The following is a 16,296-nucleotide window of genomic DNA, read 5'->3' as shown; positions in this document are numbered from 1 at the left end:
GAGAGATCCCAAGGGAGCAGCCCAGATTTTATGTTCTTTTTGCAATGTCAAATGCCATCATCTGCTCATGGCATGGAAGAAGTGGGGAGAAGGAGAGCTTTGCCCAGGTTTGCAGCTTTTGGTCTCCATGTGCATGGAAGAAACTAGTTGCATATGATGTGATTCTGGTGATATAAAGCATGTTTCTACCTGGGCAGCAGAGCATGGTGTAGAGTGCCCCAGGCTAATGATGACCTGAGCTAGTACAGTCAGCTGCAACTAAGCACTTAACTGATTAGTCACCAGAGTCATAAGACAGGATGTCAGGCTCTTTCAATACCCTGAATACCACAGCAACCCAACTCAAGGACAGGAGCAAGAGGAGAGGGAGAACAGGGTAAATACACATCTAAAAGATCTACAGGAGGTTTAATTAGCAAATGTATCATGCGAAGAGCAATGGCACATGCATGAGCAGTAAGTTCGCTCACCACAAAAAGATGAGAGCTGCATTTTCAGGACCCTCCCCCGCTTGGACTCCTCATTTGTATTTATAGGCAGTCACGGCGACCAGAATCAGAGATTTATGTCAAGCTTGATGATTACTATAATACATGTAAATAGAAATGCCTCTTTTGCAACAGCATTTTCCTGAGAGGGAGATGGTCACCTTTTGTTTTGGGCTATAGCCTTTCCCTTCCCCTTCGTGCCTCAAACGTGTCTGTCAAACCCTTTTGCACAGCCTGGAGCAAGCCAGTTGAAGCATTAAAAAAACTGACTTTTTCCTTTCCCCTCTTTGGAAAGCAGAGTGGGGAGGCGTCCCAGACAGCTCTGCTCTTGGTGAATGAGATTTTTCTCAACTTCCGAAAGCAACTGTGCTTTTCTCTGGGCCCACACATCCTTCCTCCACACATGCTTCGCCCCCATCCCAGATGCTAGGGTTGGAGACAAGTAAACGTCATCTGTCTAAAATCCAACGGCAACTACTGTGGCAGAGTCTGCCCTGCTTTATTTCTCATAAACATATATTAATGTGTCCCTCTGTAAAAACCTCCACAACTACTGTTACAATGCTGCTGGAGAAAACTTTCTTTTGGCCTAGAATCAGCAAATGAAGTTTATGCCGAAGGGGAATTTGGAACAACAGCAACTTATCTGCATGACATGTGAATGGTAGTAGAACTGACATTTTCCCCTACTGCTAATATTGGAAGAAATGTGAACAAGCAACCTAGAACAGAACATTGTTTTGTCTCTAATTTTCTCCCCACCCAGTACATGCTTCAGAGACTTTCTGCAAAACAGAAATATTTGTGCATGGTTTGGCACTTAAAAGCGTTTCCAATTTATAACTGAGTACGTTTCTCTAAAAACAAGATAATAGGCTAAGGGCTCAGGAAAATAATGTCTTAGGTGAATGTCTGCGGGAAACAGGAACGCTGTCTGGGAACAAATTCTTTGGGGAATACCTGGCTCAATACTCCTGCTGAAGGGGATCAAGTGAAATTACAAAACGAGAAAAACTAGGAACATTTCTTGAAAGGTTAAATGTGTAAGCGTGATTGTTCTTCTCAATTATGCTAATCTTACTTTGTGAATTCAGTATCTGAGAAGTGCTTATTTCTGAATTAAATTGAGATAAGCAAGAAGATCGGTCAACAAAACCACTGATTCAAAAATAACCATTGTATATAATACATGCAACCCACCAGACTCTGTTCAAACAAATTCTGTACACATTTGAAGTATCATGAAAATAGTGTCTTTAATATACAGTTTATATACTTACAATACACGGTTTAAAATTGTTCATATACATTACAGGGATATTTATTTGCACCTGGTTTAAATAACCTGCCTTCAGCCTTTTACACAAAAGTCCGAAACAGCACAGAATTCCACAAAACCATGCTTCGTTTTATAACGGAAATGTACTAAGCCAAAGTTTTGGGGCTTTCTCTTTTTCTCCCCCCAAAGTTACTTTTTTGACCTACCCAAAGTGAATCTAAAGCACTAAGAACTAACAAATATTCTTATTTTTAATACAATTCAGAAGATTGTCCAAGTCAAGAGAATCATTCTGCAGATTTTTACTCTGAAAATTTGGTTATTAAGCACACAAATGGTAAAATCTGTACAGCTCCTGGATTACTAGGAATTTAAGACAGAACAAACTAAGAGTCATTTATTGCTAGGCCTCAACAAGGGGTCTGAATTTGCTTACTGCCCTGACGTCCCTAATAGCACAAATAATATGGACAATCCCTCACTCCGATTAAGATTTCATTCGTACCTTACAGTTCGTACATGGGAACACTGCAACTTTCGGAGCATCAAAAAGATGAGCCAGGAGAGCTGGCCTAAGCCCTTGTCCTTTCCCATAGCCGGTGTTTGGCTTTCACACGTTCGCCCAGGTCACTACCAGCATGCAAATAACTGGTGCCGCCACACTTTATAAAGCAGGGTGACAATCAAGGAGTTGATTCAAGAAGAAAACACAGGAGAAAACACTTCAAGTATTTATAGACAGATTTGAAATATGGTGTTTTTGAAACAGTATTGCTACGTACACTGTGTCTCTTGAAGCTGCTGTTGTGGAATAAAGTCAATTAAAGTGGCAAGTAAAACCGTTGTATTGGAAAAAAACTCGTGTAATGTATTTACTTCAATCCCTTGCTTCTAGCTGCAAGGAACGCTTCAAAATACATTTTCCTTCTAATTTTGGATGGACCAAATGTTTTCTGTCTCTAAATTTCTAGCCCTAAGCTATTTTTATAATACAGCAAGAATACGAATGCAAATATGCACTTTGAGTTGATTTCAATACAACTTTGGTTAGCCGGAGAGGCAGCAATACAGAAGAATCTTAATCCTAGGCACAATGAGTGTTTAAAGGAAACCAGCATTACCCCTCAAGTTGTCTCCTCATCCCTCCCCTTGCCAATGCTATTACCACCTCCACAAAAGCCTTTGTGCTAGAATCCCATTTTCAAGCTGGAGGGAACATCAGCATTCGTGCCCTGTGAATGTTGCATAGAAAGTATGTATTTCCTGGTGCAAGATAAAAAGACAACTCCATACATAATAACATTCCAGATGTTCTGCTACCGAAACCCTCAGACAAACAAAAACCCCAACAACACACAACTTCAAACACTGATAACTAAACATCAGAGGCCTTACATTTATTTAACACGAAAAAAAAATCCAAGGTTAGAACTAACCTATTTTAGCAGAGTGTCTCTGAAAAGATTTTAGGCCCACTCTTGCATGATGCACATTCTCTGAACTCGATGGCTACATCTCTATGAGTATATAAAATGGGCCAGAGACTTTTCTCAGGTGCCAAGGACAACCAAGACAGCTCACATCTACATGGTTAAACTCCATTACTTTCCAAAACAAGACTGATTTCATCCAACTTGCTATCGGGGAACAGCTGGGCATTGCTACCCCCCGAACTGCACTTGGGAGCTACCTGGGATCTCCCATTGCATAGGCTGCTTCATTTGCACCAAAACCACGCAAGAGCCCACACTAGCAGTTTGACAGCAATGGACTACCATGAGAGAGCACCCACGTCCTAGTGTTGTTTAGGTTACTAGTATAGGTGTAACCAAGCAGCACAGGTAGTCTCTGAGGCCAATAATAAACTGCTGGATAGTTAGGAAAAGGAGCAAGTACCACTTGCCAATGACAGACTGAAGTCTTTTTACTACAGACTTGCTTGCGCTCAAAAGTGCATCATTCAGACCAAACCCTAAAATGCCACAATCGGCAACCTCTTTAGGTTCAGGAATATTTCAGTAACACACGAGTACACTCAGCTATTAGTAATCTCTCAAATCACAATGAGTGTCACCCTTAAACGCAGATGCAAAATTACAAGGCAGACCTGCTACAAATGACACAAAGTGACACATGCTTTAAATTCACTGAAGGCAAGTCCTATCAAACGCTCAGTGCTGTCTCCTCCTATTGACTCCAGCTGGAAGAAAGTTCGTATCATGGGGATATTCCCCCGAGCTTTCAGACACTTCTAATCACAGCAGGAACATTAAAGTAAATCTCTGGGGGAACATTAAAGCAGCTCTCCCTCTTTAAGTACCATAAGCAGTGTAGCATTTTGTAACCTTTTATAGATTTAAGCCTCTAGGTTTGACACCCCACCTTTCTAAAGAGATCATGCAGTGCTCTGCTAAGGCTGAAAGGACTTCTCTGCTCCTGTCCCATCTCAGAAGTGCCACTATCCCATTAATGCCAGGGACTTTGGGTCAGACTGGCCCATTTAAATCAGTCTGCCGTATTCAGACTGCCTTAGCACCAACGGCGGATCTGACCCCTTACCACCACAGCAGTTGAGCTCAAGAGGAAAATGAATAAATTAGATCCCGTGAGTCCCAGAGCTGCCGAATCCAGGCTCCCTCCCCAGGTGGTGGAGAGGTGTGAGCCACGCTATCAGGCTGGCTGGCTTGCTCATCGCTCTCTTGGTTATACCAGAGCAAACATTCAAGTCCATCCTAGGCATCACAGCAGGTGGCTCAATGCTGCAGTCACATCATTCACACAATACAGAGGTTAGAAACACCTAAACTGCTAGAAAAGACTTGGAAAATTAAGCTGATGAGCTGCTGCTAAGGGCACAGGAAAGGTGAAGCGCTAACATATTATGCATAAAAATAGGTAAGCAGTGCCAAATCAGAGTAAGACAATTGAAAGGACATTAATAGCAAGTTTGCAATTTAGAGGTTTTAGCTGTAGTTTGGTATATACGACCTGCTTCTGAAATCATTACACACTCCTGTACCTTCTTACAGGCCACTTCTATTTTGGTTTTTGCATACACAATCTAAATGCAGCAAGCACATGAATGCAAATTCCACCAGGCTGTTTGCAACAAAAATCATTCCAAGCAGGTAAAGCAGAAAGAACAAGATAGGTATCCATCCACTGTCAAAGAATACTATTTTCTGAGGGATACTAATATCCTAGGGCTCTTGGAAATATTTAATATTAAGATTGCAATCTCCTTTTTTATATATATTATACTTGTTTCCCCAGAATTAATAATCCAAGCAAAACAAAGAGAGATACTTGATGTTTAAAATTTGGCCCTTTCAAAGCTGAATATTCATTTGGGTTAAAAAGCAATGATTTTAAGTTGCATGTGCAACAACCACACACATCTGAATGGTACTTGAATTTGATTTAGTCTTTCTTGCAGTTAAAATATTTTAAGATGCTAAGTAAAAAGCATCTGAAAATAGCTATTGATCTGTTGCTAAAAGTCAATACATTAAGAAAAAGAGGAAGATTATGAATGCTTGGGGTTTCTACTGGGGTACTTTCTGGCTCATTTCTGTTTAGTACCCATATCAATTGGACTTTACTTTCTGCTTGAGAACTGGTGGTATGCATTATTGCAAGACAAGTAACACATCTTCGCTTCAACATGGAGACAGGACATGAAATTTGCCCAGGTTACAGAAAGCTCCATTTGCAGGTGTGCTTTTTTTTTTTTTTTCAATGAGTCAACATCGTTGAGAAAACAGGCAAAATCCCATTTTTGTACCCTGCTCTCCGATTTTTCTTGACACTCCCATCATGTGCCCTACAATGGAGGGAGAGAGATTCTTCACACTGCAAAAATGTAAAAATTGCAGATAAGAGTCTCACCCAGCCAGGGCTCTGCTCAGCAGGTGAAGGGGCCAGAACAGCATGATGCTGCTCCGGCATCCCTGGTGCTGGCTCCCGAGGATCCTCCCAGTGCAGATGCAGACGATGGAGTCTACAGACTGACTTCTGATGACCTCCACAAATTCTTGCGTACTGTACTCAGACATTTCTGAGAGCTCTGCCGGCCACAGGCAAGCAGTAACAGACTATTGAGAGTTATTGTATTTCTAGCTTTCTGACCAGCTAAATTTGAAAGGGCTCTAACGGCAGCCTAACACTCCCTTCCCATCTCTACACTCACTTTTGACTGTTATTTCTGTGCAACATCTATTGCAGTGAGTTTTTGCAACTGGGCAACTGAATTCGAACATCTTAAGCTGCTACAAGTCCCTTCCACTTTGATACCTTAAGTGACAACCCACATCCTCCTGGCCCACTACAAACAAGGCAGGTGAAATTTCAAACTTCTCAAACATTTCCTGGAGGTCAGGCTCAAACTCTCACTTGGCCCATTCTCACCTGCACTGCATGCGCTGCTTCTGTTATTTTCCATCTCCTTAATGTTTGATTTCAAGGGCATCCCACAGGAGTACTATCACCTGCCTACGCAGAATTGACCGCAGGAATAGGATAGGACATCGAGCACATTTTCAGATGCTCGTAACCGCAGCAGAAGAAATACAACGCGTTTCCTTTTGCCAGAGCAGGGCAACTGGAGGTGGCTGAACAAGCTGCTGCCTCTGACATGCTCACGGCTGGGACTGGCAGGATCTGCTGAGGGAAGAGCCTGTGAAGTGAACTGCCTTTCCCATGAGAAAGCCGCACGACCAGAAGTCATGCTACTTACTCAAGCCATCTGACTACAAAAGCAACTTTTGAAATCTACAGGTCATAAACTTTTAATTGGCCAGGGCAGAGTGGCTCAACAGGAAAATCCCCCCTTCTCCCTCCCCTTTGGGCAATGAACTAAACACGACTTTTGTTTTAAAATATTTAACTCTTTTTGCTCAAAGTAACATGGAAAGTGTATCCACATTACAGGTAGTCAGGAAGATACTGTTAATAAAAAATATGCTGCAAGGATAGTGTATTAGTAGCACTTCACAGCAATTCTTAACATTTTCAGATACAGTGTCAAAAAAGATGTTTTTGTGTATCTGAACATGCTTTTTGTTAACAGAAAAGCAACAAAAAAGTCACAGCATGTTGCCAAATATTACTTGAACAGACATAATCCCTTAAGAAATACATTTTTGCAGTTAACACAAAACTGTAAACTGGATTGGTGTGTGTCTTTCAGCATCAAATTATTCGGTAATAAATACGACTAAGTCTTAACAGACTACGGAGTAAAAATTCCCTTAATGTCCAGTTTTTAGCAGCTGTTGAACGTTCAGGGATGCACAAGGCACACCTCTGCAGATTCTCTACCTTTATTATTGACATACAAAAAAAATCTGTTCACCACTCAGAAACTTTTGTCTGCATAGTAAGAATTCTTCTACTACTATTTACAGGAAGGGCTTTTAGTGCAAAAAACAGGAAGTGATGTATTAGCTGAAGTGTATTTAGCACACCCCATACAGTTTCACTAAAAACTAGCCAGCATCACATTTTTGGCCGCCAGCCATTAATGAACTGCAGTATTTTCTTAACCTGCAATTTGCTTAGCTTGAAGTCTTCTGAAAGGATTTCTTCTGTAAGCTGAACCAGTAAATTGCCGTCAATCTTCTCAGTAACAAAAAATGATATGACATCTTCTGATAGACCAATAAACCTCAGCGACTTAGACACTTCCTCTATTGAGAGTCCAGAAAGGTCTGTGGGTGGTTGCCAGGGAGAGCCATCCCCACAAGACCTTGGTGCTAACTGGAGGTGGAGGGGAGATGAGAAAGGATAAGACACAGAGAAAGTGTCCTGCATGCCCTTTTTAACGAGATACTGATCTTCCAAGAGGTCTGGTGAATCAGTTTTGGATTCCTCCTCGGCACCATCTATTTTTAGTGGTAATGGACACGTGTCTAAAGCTGGTTTCTCTTCACCTGATTTGGGTGCACGAGGAGGTAAGGCAGGACACGAATGACTCTGCTTTGCATTGCTGACCACCAGAGTTTTCTCATCAGTGCATTCTAGTGAGTAACTGGCTGACTTTGGACAGCTGGAGATGGTGTTAGTAAACTCTGCTGGCGTCAGTGGAGCGTACCCCGCAGGGAGCTCACACCCATCGAAGTCAAAAGTTAAAGGTGCTGGACAGTTTCTCTTTGGCGTGCCTGGAGTCTTCTGCCTGGGGTAGCTATAGCTCCTGCTCGGATCTAGCAGGAAATCATTCCTATTTAGGCCATCAGCAGTTCCTGAAAAATGGTTTGGCCAAGATAACCTACAAGAAAGAGCTTCAGCTGAGGGGCTTCCAAAAGGCATCGTGCTATCAGGCTCTTTGGATTCGGTTTTCCTCATGTTACAAGGGTAGCAGGAAACAGGTGTGCTCTCGGTAGCATTTGTGTTGTCACTCTCTGTGACGTTGCTTAAGGAACAAAGCAGAAAGGATACAGTTAGTACAAAAAATATGACATTTAAGTAAAACTATAAATCATCTGACAAAACCAGAGGGTGGCTGTCACAAAGAGAGAAACTTACTCCTTGTGGGAGAATGGTTGAGATTTGAATTAACAATATATTTGAATAATGCATTGACAGTTCTGTTACTTTTTCTGCAAGCCTGACAAAAGTTATATATACCCCAAAACCTCATGAGAAAGACTCGTGTCTTGGTTCTTTAAGCTCAAATAAAAAAGTAGATGTCTCAATTCAACCCTGTACTATCTCCCAAATACTCAGATTTTCCACTGTCTAATTCTGGAACAGCCTCACATATATCAGAAGTTTTTCTAATTCTGTGTTTTCTATTTATGTACCACAAATGTGTCACACTACACCAAAGCTCGTAAGAGGGGCAGGTCACCACTGCATCAGACACAAGCTTGAGCAACATAAGAGACAAGCAAAAGCTCTTTTGGGGCCAACATTTTAATTTGCCGTGGAACTTGCATGCATCCAGGGCACAGGATGCTTCCTCAGAGCTCACTGGTGCAAAAATCGTAATTCCACAATAATACTGAATAAGTTAATGCTTATGGCCATAGGAAGATTTTTTACCCAGAAAGGTAAGCAGACCTAGCTGTATGTGTTGAAAGATCATGCTTTAGGCTTACCCCACCGTAACTTATGTTTCCATATTTTAGAAGTTAAGACAGGAAAAACTGCTTTTCAAAGGCACCTAAAGAAAGTTACGCTGACCTACTTCCAAGTGGTAAATTAAGCTCAGCCTGTCCAAGAGAACTGAAGGTTTATATCCAGGTGTCCTTGAGAGAGAGATGCTAACAAAAGCATGCAATCTGTTAAAAAAAAGTGACTGTTTGCTGCTTTTATGTCACTCTCTAGAAGAAAGCCTGAAGGACTGGATTGATCTTTGGAATTCTGGCCAATTAAGCCAGAATACTGGGAAAACAATTAACAGATTTATAAATAACCTAACATAATGGAGGGAAACCAACAGCTGAAAAAATTGTTTTAATTACTCATATCTCTCTCCTAGAAATTAGTACCTCAGGAAAGAAACTAGGTCATCATTCTGTGACAGCTCTGTGAAAACTGCTTGAGGAGGACAACAGCATTCAGAAAAAGAGCAAACTTTTGAATGGATTGATGCAGTAAGTAGATCCCTGTGTGCTTACAGTGGCTCAAGCAGGAAGCCAACCGGGACTTGCCCTGCCCAAACGCAAAGTACAGATGCATAAAAGCAGCTCTAATCTATATCACTGGAAGATTAATTGTAAAACTCCACCCCAACAGATTCAGTTTCCTTCTCTATCCACCTATCCCTAAGTCTCCCCTCCATGTCCTCTCAACCTTTCTTGTTTCTTGTTCGTGTCATGAATACAAGTCTGCCACTTAAAGCAGCTAGAAGTTTAAAACAGTAGAGTTTTTTTGTCAACAAGATACACTTGCAGCTGGTCACTTCTGGCTGTTTAAAAGCCAACTGGTGTAACACACAGAGTGCAAAGCACTTTTTTCACAAATCTAGCCATTGGGCTGTTCAGTTCAGAGAAGACAGTCAATGAGGTGTTCAAAATAACTAACCATACAGAGAAATTAATTGATTGATCCTGTTTCCGTTCTCTAATCCAATATTAGAAATGGGAACATTTAATGATTTAAAAGAATAATGGAATTACTGAAAACCAATAAAGTAACATTTTCTGAGCACTTCCTTATTCATCCCCCAATAAAATTAACCCTCTGGGATTCATTGCCAGAGGACGCAAGAAAAATCTCAAATCTAGCCGAAGTCAGGCATCAGGCATTTTTATATGCAACCAAGGATAAATTACATTGTTTTTGTTTGTTTTTAAAATATCAGCTACAACCTTTCATGATCCAGAGAGTAAGACGACTGATAAAACTGGCAGGACTTGAAGAGCAACTTCACCAGCCATCAGGTTACTGCACAGGTTGCCATTTTTCTAGCAGTCTCTTCTGCAGCACTAGGTCAATGCTATCAAAACTGAGATATCTGGTCTGGATCCAAGCTGCAGATGAATCTCATACAAACTTTGCAAAGTCCCAAACTCATATATCATCTGCAAGCCTGAGAAACTATATTTCTCACTATTTTTCTGTTTTCTTGGGAGACAGATGTATTCTTAGCTATGAAGACAGGAAGATGCACTTGGTGGCCTAAACACTGGGTGGTCTTGTGCTCGATATCCTGTGGAGCAGGCCTTGACAGAACTACCCAACAGGCATTCATAAAAATAAATGAGTAGCCTCAATCTAGAGTGATCATTGCCAGAGACACAACAGTAAGCTCCAAGTGTGCAGTAGGGCTTAGAAAGGCAATTCGAGCATAAGTTATTATATCAATGGCAACTAGACTGAACTAATTTCAATGGCATTTTTTGATTTTCAGATCAATGCATGATACCCCAACAGGTAACATTTTGTCACTTTCTTAGCAACAAAACTGAAGAGATACCAAAATAATGGCAACAAATTCAAATAAAAAATGAAGTAAGACTTTAAAAGGCATACACACTTTCTAAAGACAAAGGAAGAATACTAAACTGCTAAGAAAAGGTATGCAACGAGGTAATTCAAAATCCGCTGTCACCTCTCAACTGACCTGAGTGGATTTTTCAGTTTGTGGATTAGTGTGTGCTGAAGTGGGTTTGATCTGGAATCTGTCTGGCCCCATTCCCCTTCACATGACTTTGCACTCAATGGTGTCTGGTGACCTCTCTTTTCTTAATCACACCCTGCCTGTAGGTTTACATATAGCTGGCACAATATATTTCCGGATTATCACACCCTTTGTGCTTCCCCTCCCCAGTTAACAGAGCTGGTTGTACTGCATGCATGTAGCATTGATATTCCACCTAAAAACTATCTTTGAGATGTCCTCCTTTGAACATTCAAAGCCATCTTCCTCAAAACTTTTGTTTTTCAATCAAGCATTACACAAAACTGTACAGGATTTTCTATTTAGATACCTGTGCCGACTTAGGATGGGATTACCAATAGCAACACGTGCAGGCATTTAATATAAACAACTATGTCCCATATAGTAGAGTTTCTGCTGGAGCTCTGCCTCCTCTTCAATTTTTAAAAATAACTTGATAGGTTAGCCCATTTCAAGAAAAGTCAGCAACTCTGAAATGGCATCACACTTTTATAAACAAGCTCCTTCAAAAAGAACACATCAAACTGGTTTCAAGATGGCTAAATTTAACTTTCTTAAAAAGAAAGGTGCTAGAATGAGGCGCTCACAGCTCAAACACATACATGTTGTGAAGTCCTGAAGAATAGTAAGACAGAGTGGGGCTAGGTGAACGGGTCTGCTGCCGTGTCGGTTTGACTGTGCGAGGAGGAATGGAGGGACTGGTGGAAGAGGACGGCTTTGAACTCCGTGGTGGAACTGGAGGAGCATTCAGGAGCCTGCATTCCTCTCTTACCTGTACAAAAGAAGAATATATAAGTAAACAGCCAGAAAATATGGCCAAACAGCACTCTGAAGCAAATGAAACACATCAGTTCAGGCTTCTTTTGTGAAAGGCAATAATTAAAAAGGGAGGAGAAGAGAATAATACCAAGTGCATACATTTACAACAGTATATGGCTGTCATAAGGATCTCCTAAAGAATGCCTTACTACGAGCTGTTACTAATGATCCTTTTAGGGTGCTTTTTAATAAACAGCTTGATATCCACTCATGTAAAAAGAGGTAGAAACGAAACTATTTAAAAGAACCTTTCAGTAACATACAAAATCGGACCAACTGTTCTAGACATTTTATGATCTGTAAGAAGAAATTCATTAGGCTTAAACTCCATTAATGCTGTTTATTTAGATGTAATAATCCCAGCTTGCAAAATGAAAAGATCTCACAGACTTTGATGGTTCATGACTTATTTCAGCAGTGATACTCAGCCATCCAGTCAGAGGATATTTCCCAGCTCCATCCCTCAGGAACAGTACATGTATCTATCATTTACCAGCTACATCCATAGCATAAATAGCTCCACGAAAGCACTAAAACAGACTGGATTTTGGTTGCCATTTTCACTGTTCGCTGTTGCTTCACCTTTGCTCTTGGTCTACGCGCCCTGACGGAGGGGCCTTTCCGCTGCCTGCCCAGCAGGGGGCATGCTGTCACCAGCCGTCCTCCCCACGCTCCCTAGCCCAGCACTGCGCAGCCAGCACCTTCAGCACAGAAAAAGACAAAATTTTCAAGGCCTATTTCTAATGCCAAAACCGAAGAAGCTTGAGCGGTGGAGTTATTTTTTAATACGTTAAATTATGAAAGCAAAAAAGCAAAACTACCCTACTTCTTTTCCTCCTCTGTGTATACAAGCTAAGAATGGACCAACCCTCAAGCTCAGATTAGGAGACTGAAATGCATACAGATGTGGATGCTGGGATTCAAATCTGGAGCTTCAGTCCTTCTGTAGCTCCCAAAGAGGAATTCCAGGGTCAGGTTAACTGCAAAATGTACAGGTTGAAAGGCATGGGGCAGAAGAGCCTCTTAAAATAATGAACCAACTTACTAGGATAGATTTCAAGCAAAAGAACTTCTTGTCTCTAAGCAGATTTCCAGATCACACAAATCTTGCTTCCAGGATCAGTGCTGAGGGACACAGTTTTAGTAAAGCAAATGACATGAATGGAATTACAAGGAAAGATCTGGGCTTTTGCTAAAAGCTTCTGAGGTAGCCATGCTGCGTAAGGCAAAAACTATTTATGAATTGTACTATGAAAATAGACCAGGTCTTCTTTAGCTTAAGTTTCTTCAAAACTAACTTTAACAAAACCTAGCAACAAAGCCAATAGGTCTACTTATTGCAGCCAGCTAAGTTTTCAGCCTAAAACACATGACCACAGCTCTGCTCATCTGAAAGTGGGTTTGGACCTGTCTAGTCATAAGCAAAATAGCATGATCCATCCCCATAGAAAAAACCATGGAGTTAAGATCTTAATCTTGTCAGCACATACCTGGGAGAGCACCTTCAATTACTAAGGCTAAAGGTGAGTGAGGTTACCAAAAATTAGACTGCCAGACTCACCACCTGCCTCTGGCAGGAAGAGACCTCTATGTTCTGCTTCTATGAAATAGCCTTAGATGCAACAGGAAAGGGAAATTCTCATTCTGTCTGGAAGTCGCAGTTTATTTTCAAGTTTAACAACACTGCAGAACTAAAAGTGAATTTAGCAATTCTGCAACACATAATTAGCAATTAAAGTGATTTAATTTATTTAAAAACAAAATAAATGTGGAACCTTTTGCAATTCACTTCAGTGCTTTCAAAATGCAACAACCCATTTCGTACTTATGTGAAATGGAAAATTGGGGACTGGGACATTGTAGTACATTTTTTCCCTAATTCAGAACAAGTTAGAATTACAGGAAATGCCCAACAGCATAAAACACTGAAATAAATCTTCCTCTAAGGGTTCTTATTTGCTCTCTCGCAAAAAATGGAATCAATTTTATTCATGTTTGTTATTGAATTCAGGCATAAAACTCTTCAACCATTTTAGTGCTGTGCCCCAAGGATGCCTAAGGACTTTTTTTCCCCCCAAGTCAGACTAGGCAAAGTTAATACACCGTGCTATTGAATATATACCATGGGGTTAGAGAGACCATTCAGGGGAGCTCTTGGAGCACAGCAGATGGTCAAGGGGTTAAACAAATTCTTTACTGGAGAGACTACTGGCATTCAAAAGTATTGGCGTAACAAACTATACCCAGCTCCTTTCCTGACCTGGATTGTAGATCAGAATTAGGCTGTAAATAATATCAGTTTGTAGTCTCAGTTGGTCCCTGTCACAAGACCATGACTATTGCTGCCAGACTCAGCTCTCAGGAAACACAGCAGATGAATAACATGGAGAGATTTTGCAGTTATTTTTAATATGTTAAATTATAAAAACCAAAAATCCATAAATGTAAACTAGCAAGAGCAACAGGCAAACTTCACAGGAGATGTACCCTCACTGGTCCAAGAGTACAGAAATGAAGTAAATACAGGAGAAGGGGAGAACCGCCACGGTGTGCTAAAATGATTGCCTGGATGGCTGTTACTAGGAAATATTCTTTCACCCAACAGCACTAGATGACAGGTAGTTGCTAGATGCAAATAAAGTGCATTTGCACAGCAATACTTCTGTATTCAAACACGCCTGCATCCAAACACTCTGGTCTGTGAACCAGTGATGGTGACCCCTTTGTAATGGTGTACGGTGCTAAACGTATTTTAAAAAGCATTATAACCTCACTCACTTTTCTTAGTGCCAGCTGCCGCCATCCTGTCAGCACCCACCTGGACCTTGGGCTGTTACAGCCCAGTGCCTGCGCTACAGGTTGCTCAAAACACCCCGGTAAGAGCTGATTTTGGCCGTGGGGCTCTTCGAGAAGGGGTATCCCTGAGCAGCAGTCTGCAGTGCCCGTCTGCGGGAGCCGCGGTCACGAAACGGGCTCGCGCCTTGCAGCGCTGTGTGAGCACCCGAACTGCAGTGAGGCCCGAGACGCACGCAGGGCTGACCTGATTTACCACTGCTGAGACTGCCTGGATGAAAAAAAACCAGTTGCTGGTATTTCCATGAGTAAAGCAATTTAATGTCCCTCGCTAACAGAAGTTTGAACTTCCGGCATATTCCATCTGGGATGTGCCTTAAATCAATCAGGAAAACAGTCTCTGATTTTGCTCAAATTGCTGTTTGGGGACTGAAGCAACTTCTTAGCTACAGGCCTGAATTCAGAGGCTGTTTTCTTTTACTTCTGCCTTCATGCTATTTTGACTTTCCTCATGGGTATTTAGAAAATGGACATTATCAGGATGTTTTCATCCTGTAGGTGAGAAGAAAAACATAAAAGCTTCTGAAATAGCTGAGCATCCTTCTCTCCTACAAATAGCTCCTGTACACATATTTTAAATTTAGCGCATCCAAAAATACAATTGCCAGCCAAACTCTGCAGAAATGCTATGGAATATCGTTTTAGAGGGAGTGATGACTAAACCTCATGTTCATCAGCAGCCACTGAGATCTACTTATTCTATAAATACCCTACATGGAAACCATATAAACATCTTCTCAACCCCAACCCACTCACGAATTCAGCAGGTCACTGATATGCCTTCCAAAGCTGTTCCAGAAAGCCACAAAACTGAATCTAAATGATTATCCCATCTATGGAGATGCAATTTAGATTTTTTTTTATGAGGTTATGCCTCTGCCCACCTCAAAATGTAATCTAATAACTTTAGCAGAAATTAGTTCTCCTACATGGCCAGAAAGCAATATTAAAATTGCTGTCAGCACTCACCCACATTACCTCTGCCTCAGTAAGTAAAACACACATGACAAAGTCGCATGCGTTTCAAGATCACCTTGAAAGGCAATTGCCATAGCAATGTACACATGTATCCCAAACGCCACCCTAGGGACCCCGAAAAAGGCCCGAATAATGGATTCTCTATTCCGCAGGTTCCTCCCAAGGGCGTGGGGCACACCTCCGCTGCGGGGCAGGAGCTCCCCGCACTCCCAGCGCCCCGCGTCTCTCCCCACGGTGCTGCACGCGACTGGGGCAAGCGGCGACCCCGCCAGGCCCCCGCTGCCAGGGCTGGGGTGCAAGGGGCCCGCAGCCCCTGCCCGAGAGCAGCCGCAACCCCACCGCGACCGCAGCCATGCTCCCCCCACGGCCGCGCGCTCTGGCACTCGTTTGACCCCGCACTGAAGCAGTTCAGCTCACAGAAATCACAGCAGGAAACTAATCATTTTCCAGATCCAGATCTGGCTCCCTGCCCAGGCACAGGAGTGCCAGAGCCAGCACAAAAGAGAAGCCAGGACCATGTGGCTGGGAAAGGAGGAGGAGGAGGACGAGGAGGAGGAGGACGAGGGTGGGACTAGCCCTGGGTTGCATCAGTGCAGGCTGCTGGGGAACCTCGTCCGTGCACAGTGCAGGCTGGCACCTGCCCAAAGCAGTTGGACGAAGCTTAGGTACATACCTGACCTCAAAAGCGAGGGAGTGTGCTTGGGTTCCAGCGCTTAGACATAACATGTAAACACTCTTTGCAAAGAGGACATAAT

General features: G+C 42.1%; 1 protein-coding gene across 4 annotated transcripts in view; it reads right to left on the bottom strand.

Annotated features, from left to right (window-relative positions):
- Positions 1 to 1,725: 1,725 nt before the first annotated feature.
- The window catches only part of GAREM1 (GRB2 associated regulator of MAPK1 subtype 1), a 108,814-nt gene continuing 94,243 nt past the window's right edge, over positions 1,726 to 16,296 (bottom strand). For all 4 annotated transcript variants that reach the window (XM_064507605.1, XM_064507604.1, XM_064507607.1 and 1 more), the window contains 2 exons: positions 11,494 to 11,663; positions 1,726 to 8,176 (listed from right to left, as the gene is read on the bottom strand). In XM_064507605.1, the coding sequence (XP_064363675.1) occupies positions 7,264 to 8,176; positions 11,494 to 11,663 (1,083 nt within the window). In that variant the 3' untranslated portion in view covers positions 1,726 to 7,263. The remainder of the gene's footprint in view (positions 8,177 to 11,493; positions 11,664 to 16,296) is intronic.

Source organism: Dromaius novaehollandiae, chromosome 2 (assembly GCF_036370855.1).
Source record: "Dromaius novaehollandiae isolate bDroNov1 chromosome 2, bDroNov1.hap1, whole genome shotgun sequence".
NCBI lineage: Eukaryota > Metazoa > Chordata > Aves > Casuariiformes > Dromaiidae > Dromaius > Dromaius novaehollandiae.
The sequence above is the reverse complement of the archived record's forward strand: the minus strand, read 5'-3'. Positions and strand labels throughout refer to the sequence as shown.